General features: G+C 22.8%; 2 protein-coding genes and 1 pseudogene across 2 annotated transcripts; all 3 read left to right on the plus strand.

Annotated features, from left to right (window-relative positions):
• Positions 1–919: 919 nt before the first annotated feature.
• EHI_145840 (peroxiredoxin, putative) lies at positions 920–1,659 on the plus strand. Its single transcript, XM_642815.2, has one exon. The coding sequence runs from the start codon at positions 925–927 to the stop codon at positions 1,624–1,626; it is 702 nt and encodes a 233-aa protein (XP_647907.1). The 5' UTR covers positions 920–924; the 3' UTR covers positions 1,627–1,659.
• Positions 1,660–2,965: 1,306 nt separating this feature from the next.
• On the plus strand, positions 2,966–4,300 carry EHI_145850 (uncharacterized protein; the record flags this gene model as incomplete). Its single annotated transcript, XM_650629.1, has 1 exon — positions 2,966–4,300. One exon carries the CDS (start codon positions 2,966–2,968, stop codon positions 4,298–4,300), a length of 1,335 nt encoding a protein of 444 aa, XP_655721.1.
• A 2,739-nt stretch (positions 4,301–7,039) lies between these two features.
• EHI_145860 overlaps positions 7,040–7,787 on the plus strand; it is a 1,315-nt pseudogene continuing 567 nt past the window's right edge.

Raw genomic sequence — 7,787 nt, forward strand, 5'->3', positions numbered from 1 at the left:
TTATACTTTATTTTCATTATTATTATTTATAATTCAGTTTATTTGTTAGTATTTTATTATTATTTTCTTCATATTTATTTCGTTGAAATATTCATAATTACATTGTTAATTAAATTTTCTTATTGTATAATATAATATTATATTGTTATGTTTTTATTCTGTTATTTTCTCTATTTTCATTTTTATTCTTCTTTTATTCTGTATTGTAATTATTCATTCGTTATTTATTATTCTTTTCTTTATCGTATTTGTTATTTATTATTTGTTATTCATTTCTATTATATTTGAAATTATCTAAATTTTATTAATTTTTAACATTTATTTGCAATTATTATTCATTCTTATTCATTGTATTCTATTTCTTCTGTTAGTATTGTATTTTATGTTTCTTATATTATGTTTTTATTTTATTTTTATTTATCATTCGTTGATAATACATTTCTTATTGTTTTATATTATTTCTTATTATATTCTTTTGTTTTATTCATTTTCTATTTATTTGTAAATCATTATTTCTTCTTTATGTTTATATATTTGAAATTTATTCTATTATGCCATTTTCAATATTCTTATTCATATCATTGTTATTTCTAGTTGTTATTTGTTGTTTCTATTTATTATTTATTATTGATGTTTTGTGCCAATACATTTCTCTTTCTCCTCATCATATTCTTCATTAGATTCTTTTAGAATGTGTGGATGTGTGTATCTCCGTTTTCTTCTTTTTATCTCGTCATTTTTGTTTTCTATTTACCAGTTCTTTCATTATAAGTTGTTTGAAAATTGAATAATTACCATAATGAGAATAATGCAGAAGTGATGATGACGACATTTTTATTTTAGTTAAGTAAAGATGATTTTGGTAGTTCATTTGTCATTTAAACATCTCATCATCACCACAATCTCATCAATTCAATCAGTCAAATGTCTTGCAATCAACAAAAAGAGTGTTGTAAAAAAGAATGTCAAGAGAAAGAATGTTGTAAAGAATGTTGTTGTCCAAGAATAAAAGCATTTAAGAAATTTATAAACACATTTGAAAAAGCACAAATTGGAAAAGAAGCACCAGAATTTAAAGCACCAGCATATTGTCCATGTGGTTCAATCAAAGAGATTGATATTAATGAATATAGAGGAAAATATGTTGTATTGTTGTTTTATCCATTGGATTGGACATTTGTTTGTCCAACAGAAATGATTGGATATAGTGAACTTGCAGGACAATTGAAAGAAATCGATTGTGAAGTTATTGGAGTGAGTGTAGATTCAGTTTATTGTCATCAAGCATGGTGTGAAGCAGATAAAAGTAAAGGAGGAGTAGGAAAGTTGACATTCCCATTAGTATCAGATATTAAGAGATGCATTTCTATCAAATATGGAATGTTAAATGTTGAAGCAGGAATTGCAAGAAGAGGATATGTCATCATTGATGATAAAGGAAAAGTAAGATACATTCAAATGAATGATGATGGAATTGGAAGATCAACGGAAGAAACAATCAGAATAGTTAAAGCAATTCAATTCAGTGATGAACATGGAGCAGTTTGTCCACTCAATTGGAAACCAGGCAAAGACACCATTGAACCAACACCAGATGGAATTAAGAAATATTTAACAGCACATTAAAACAAATAAGATAATTTAATACAAATTATTTTATGGTTTATAAGAAGAAAATGATAATAAATAAAAGAATAAATATAATGATTTTAATAAAGAAAAGAAGAATAAGAAATACTACACAACAGATGAATTTAAATAAAATGATACATTTGTATAAAAAATAAAGAATAACAGAAATAAAGAATATTTTAAATAATATAAGAATTAATTAATGAAATGATATTATATAATTAATAAAATTATTAACAGTTAATTTGTATTTAATTTGAATTAATATTTAAATATTCTTCATATTTAGTCTTTTATTCTTGCTTTTTCGTTTGTATTTATATCATTTTATATTATATCCATTTATTTTTAATTGATATTTTTATTTCTTATTTCTTTTCTTTATTATTCTCTTTATTTAGTATTAAAATATTTATGTTTATTCTTATTCTCTATTTCTTATTTTATTTCTATTCTTTTCATTCTTTATTTTCATATACTTTATTATATAATTCTTTTGTTTATTTCATTTCTTCTTTCTTTATTATCTTTTATTTTGAATTATTTCATCATTCTTATTTCTTATTATCTTTTGTTTTTATGTTTTTATTTTATGTTAATCATTTCTTATTTAATCATTTTGTTTATTAAACATTGTGTCATTACTTATTGCTTGTAAATTAACTTTATTTGATCATTTATTTATCAACTGTTTATAAATTAATATACATTTTATCATTATATTTATAACTTTGTTTTATAGTCTGTGTTACTTTATATTTATATTATCATGGTTGACTTGAAACACAAAACCAAATAAATTATTATCAACAAATTATGTGTTTGAGTTTTAATACAAAAATGTTGATAATAATTAATATATTCATCAAATAATAAATTCTAATATTGATTAAATAATCATTTGTTCATGTTATTACTCTTATTCATATTCTTGTTTTATTCATTTGAATCATTTTATGATAAAGTCGGAATAAGAAACAAGTTAAAATGAATAATCAATAAATGATGAATATATTCTTAAAATAATAATGATTTGAATTATGAATTGAAATTATTATTCATTTCATTCATTATTGTTGTTATTGTTTATGATTTATTTATTAAATTGAATGTTTATTTAATTTTGTTGATTAAAATACAAAAATGACATGAATTTTAATTTAATATTTCATTTCATTCTATTTATTGTTGAATTTCAAAATACAATAACACATCAATATGATGAAATGAAGAATGAAATAATTGAGTCATTAAGAAATAAAAAGAAAATAAAAGATAATAATGAAAAGAAGAGAGTACATTTAAAGAGAAAAACTTACATACATTTCATTCAATGATTATATTTCTATTGATTATTGTAATTACTAATGCAACAGAAATTATTAACAATCCAGAAGTAATTCACACACACATGTATTCAAATAAACATAAAATAATGTACAATAAATATAATATACATTTAAAAAGTGAACAACACCAAGTGAATAAAGAAGAAAAGGTAACATCTCCAGAAGAAAATGGAGTACCAGGAACAATAAAAACACCAATATCAAATGAAAAAATATTAGAAAATGGTGGTCAAAATGAAGAAGGTTATAACAAAGGAAAATCTGATAAAAATTCCGTATTAGAAAGCTCTACAACAAGTAGTGGTAAACATGAAACAAGCAGCGCTGATAAGGGGAAAGCAGAAGCACAAAAGCCAAGAAGCACAACTACTCCTGTTGTTCAGACAAATACTGTATCTCCAGGAAGCGATGAACAAGAAGCTAAAGGACCAACTAGTAGTGGAACTACTGAGATGGAAGAAAAAGGGTCAGTAAGTGGCAGTGCTGGAGGTAGTCCTGGAACTACAGGAATGGGTGATGCTGAACAAAATCCTAGTAGTTCAGGAGATAGTAAAAAACCAGGAAGTAATAACCCTGGAAAAGAAGAAACACATGTTGAACAAAATTCGGGAACAGGAAGTGGTTCATCAAAAGACGTTAGTGTAGAAGGGAATAGCAAAGAAGAAAAAACAGAATCTAGAAATGATGAAAAAGGACAGAGTAGTTCAAAAAATACTGGAGAATCTCCAAGTAGTGGAGCAAATGATAAAGGAAATAGTGAAACTCAAACAGGAAGCAGTGAAAAAGCAAATACAGCAAATGGAGAAAAAGGGAGTGAAAGTCAAGGGAAAAATAAAGGAGCAGGTAGCTCTAATGTAACAGGAAATACAGGAGGAGATGATCCAAGCAAAACAACAGAAAAGGAAAAGAATGGAGAAGGAGCTGATAATAAAACTGATAAAGGAAGTACTGGAACAGATGGAGTAGAAAATGGTAATAAAGGAACTACAGGCACAGGTAGTTCTGATACAACAGGTAAAAATGAAGAACCTAAAGATGAAAATACTAAAAAGGATAAAACCAATGAACAACAAGGAAAAGACGAGAACAATGAAAAAGGTCAACAAAATCAACCAAACGCAAAGGAAGAATCAAAAGAACAAAATGGAGAAAATAAACAAACAGGAAATGATGAGAAAGATAAAGACAATAAAACAAATACAACTTCTGAAAGTTCGGAAAATAAACTAAATGATGAATCAAATTCACATAATAATCTTGATGGATCATCATGTCTATTAATTACCTTCTTTGTTACATTGATATCACTATTCATTTAATTAAATACAATATTCAAACTAGTCTCATTTTAAATAATCAAGAATGATAATAATTAAAAGATAAAATACATATATAAGAGTGAATAATTCATAACATTTATGTCAGGTATATACCATAGCCATTTACAATTACAGCATTAAAACTGATTATTTTAATTTAAATAATTGAAACAAAATAACGGATTAATAAATATGAGTATTAGAATAAAAAACAAACAACAACAGGAATTGTTTATCATAATAATAATTTCATTCTTTTTATTTTTTTTTTTTTAAATTGAAAAAAAACATTAATTGGTTATATTTTCAATATACTCTTATACTTCAAAACAAATAATTGAGTATTAAAATGAAATAGTCTATTGATTATTATTTATTATATCATTAAAGAATAACTCAATGATATTTTATAAAAAATTCAAAACAAAAGTGAAAAATTGAAATGAAATAAAAGAGTTGAACAAACTAATATATTTTATAAGAATATTTTAATAATATCATATGTCTATAATACAATAACTTCAGAGAAAGATATTAAGAAAATATAAAACATTTTTTATGAACTTATGATATGATAGTAGAACGGTGGTAAAAAAACAGAAAAACTCAAAAAATTAAAATTAACTAATTTAATTCTAACAAACAATAAAATTATTTTTCAAATAAAAAATTGTTTTTCTTAATAAAATGAAATATTTTGATAGAATGATTACTGATTTAAATAAAAATATACCATCAAATACTAATCAAATATTGATATTAGTTTATGAATAAAAACAACGTTTGTATTGTACCATATATCTATATATTCATCTATTCTATTCTCTTATCACTCTGAATAATAAATTCAAGATATTTTAATGAAAAGTTGTACTATAGTGATATTAATATATAAGGTAATAATTATTATAATATCATTTATAATTAAAATATTGTACTACTGATATAAAATTGAAAAACATATATTATGTTCTCTTTTAATATTGATACATAACTCTATTTTTGTAATTTTACTCTCTCGGAACACTTATTATTTTGATTTTTTTTACAAAACAAAATAATTAAATACTTCATTATTGAATTAACAACATATAATTTGTTAGTCATAATACAAAAAAGGAATGTATCATTGTTATTCAAAGGAAAATATGTAATAATATAATAATATATATTCCACTCATTTTTAGTATTAAATAAATTATGTTTCTAATTTTAATTAGAATATAAAAATTCTATTTATTATAGACAATAAAACATCTTCGGTATTGAAATACAAAACCTATTAATGATACCATCTATGAAAATAATAATTCAATTTTATTTTGTTTATCATTATGATTATTAATTTAAGAATTATATTCATTATGTTTATATTCAGATATAATTTATTGTAAATATAAATTATTTTATTTGTTAAATAGAGTTACAACATGAAATAATATTTAATTGTTATGTACTAAATATTATATACAATTTATACTGACAAATGAATGAAATTATATATACAAATAACTAAATGGTTTGAAAAAAAAAATAATATAAATTGGGATAAAAACAAATGATTAACTTTTTATGATATTATACTTGACTTAGGTATTTTAAAATAACTTCTATGATAATGTTTATAATCTTATTAAATTTTAATGAAAAAATAATTTAACTCATTTTCATCACATATATATTTTTGAGGGTTAAAGAAGCATTCTGATTTTGATATAAATTGATTGTGAGAGTTTCATAAAATTAATTGTAAATCAATTAAGGATATTATAAAAACAAACAAAAACCACTAACTTACATCTATTAATTTTTTAATGAATGACTGTAGATGTTATACAAAACAATAAACAAAAATATTAAATAATTAAATAGAAAAAATTATAAATAAAAATAGAAAATTATTCAGATAATTAATTATTAAGTTGAGTTTCAATTAAACTTCAATTGAAATTCAAATTTTTTATAAACAAATAATTCTAGAAAAGTTCAATGGGTATGTTTTTTAGAAGAGATGAAAAAGAAATAGGTTTATTCATTGAATGATTTTAATTATTATCTTTTTATTATTAGTCTTTTCTCTTTTAAAAAGTACCTCCAGAACTTAAGTTTCATATATAATATTCATTTATGACAAACTCCAAATTATCTGTCTTTCGACCAGCTGAACCATCAACTTTTGAGGTTGTTGATGGAAAAAGTCCTAAAAAAAGAGTTCAAAAGAAGAAAAGATGGAACCAAGCAATCAAATTAAATGCAGTAAAAAAGTTTTATGAATTAGGTTTAACAAAAACAGTTAGGACATTAATTGAAGAATTTCCAGAACAATATCAAGACTTAACACCTTCAACACTTCAGTATTGGGTTCAAATGCTTTCTCCAAAACTTATTACAAACTAACAACCAATAATTTATCATTGGCTGTTTAATTTCTTAATGTAATTTAATATTAATTGTATTAATCTTTTTTCTTCTATTGAATCTTCAAGTTAATTCAAGTAGAAATCAATATTTTAAGTGGAAGTCATCACAATAATAACGGGAGAATATTCTTTTAGGTTTTTTTAAAAAAAAAGATAAATAACGAGACAATGAATTTCAATTGAAATTCAAATGAAGTTCATTTTCAATTCTTATTGAATTATAAAATTAATAAATTAAAAATAGAAACCAAATATTGAATAACAAAGTCTTATTATTCATTTTTTAATTGTGTAAGACAAATTAAATTACTCTTTTACATATAACCAATATGTAAAATAAGGATTTATAACCCTTATCATTCATTCTCATTCACATCAAAATTATATGTAAAGGATTATGAATAATACAAATAAAATAAAAATTAATTTAAAACATAAAACTAAGTAAAAAATATAACTTCAAAACAATCTTAAGAGATATTTCACATCCTAATATTGTTAAGTTTGTTATTAAATTTATATATAAAAAAAAAAGAAAAATGAGTTTAGCTAATTATTGTTGTAGATTATTAGATGTTTATAATTCAGAGAAACATTTATATCTTATATTTGAATATTGTAATACTGACCTTCATAAATTTCTTAAAAATAATCCTCAAGACCTTTCTATTGACTTTATTAGACATGCTTCATATCAGATGTTAGATGCATTAGCATTTATGCATTCGCATAGAATTCTTCATCGAGATATTAAACCATCAAATGTTTTATTAAGTGGAGATGTAGTTAAATTAGCAGACTTTGGATTAGCACGATCTATTAGCATTCCAATAAAGAGATACAGTGGAAGTAGTAACCATGTGGTATAGACCACCAGAATTGATTCAGAAATATAACGTTTATGGCTCAGGAATCGACATATGGGGGATGGGAGCTGTGATTGCTGAAATGATTCTTCATGAACCAATATTTAGAGGAGATAGTGATATTGATCAATTGCATAAGATTTTTGATATTCTAGGAACTCCAAAACCATCAGATTATCCTGATTTAGATTATTTCACAGA

Source organism: Entamoeba histolytica, genomic scaffold, assembly GCF_000208925.1.
Source record: "Entamoeba histolytica HM-1:IMSS scf_1104750518505 genomic scaffold, whole genome shotgun sequence".
In the NCBI taxonomy this organism is placed as follows: Eukaryota; Evosea; order Mastigamoebida; family Endamoebidae; genus Entamoeba; species Entamoeba histolytica.

What these genes read in the sequence shown, in the direction of transcription:
- EHI_145840 (XM_642815.2), top strand. Translation starts at nt 925, where the DNA reads ATGTCTTGCAATCAACAAAAAGAGTGTTGTAAAAAAGAATGTCAAGAG.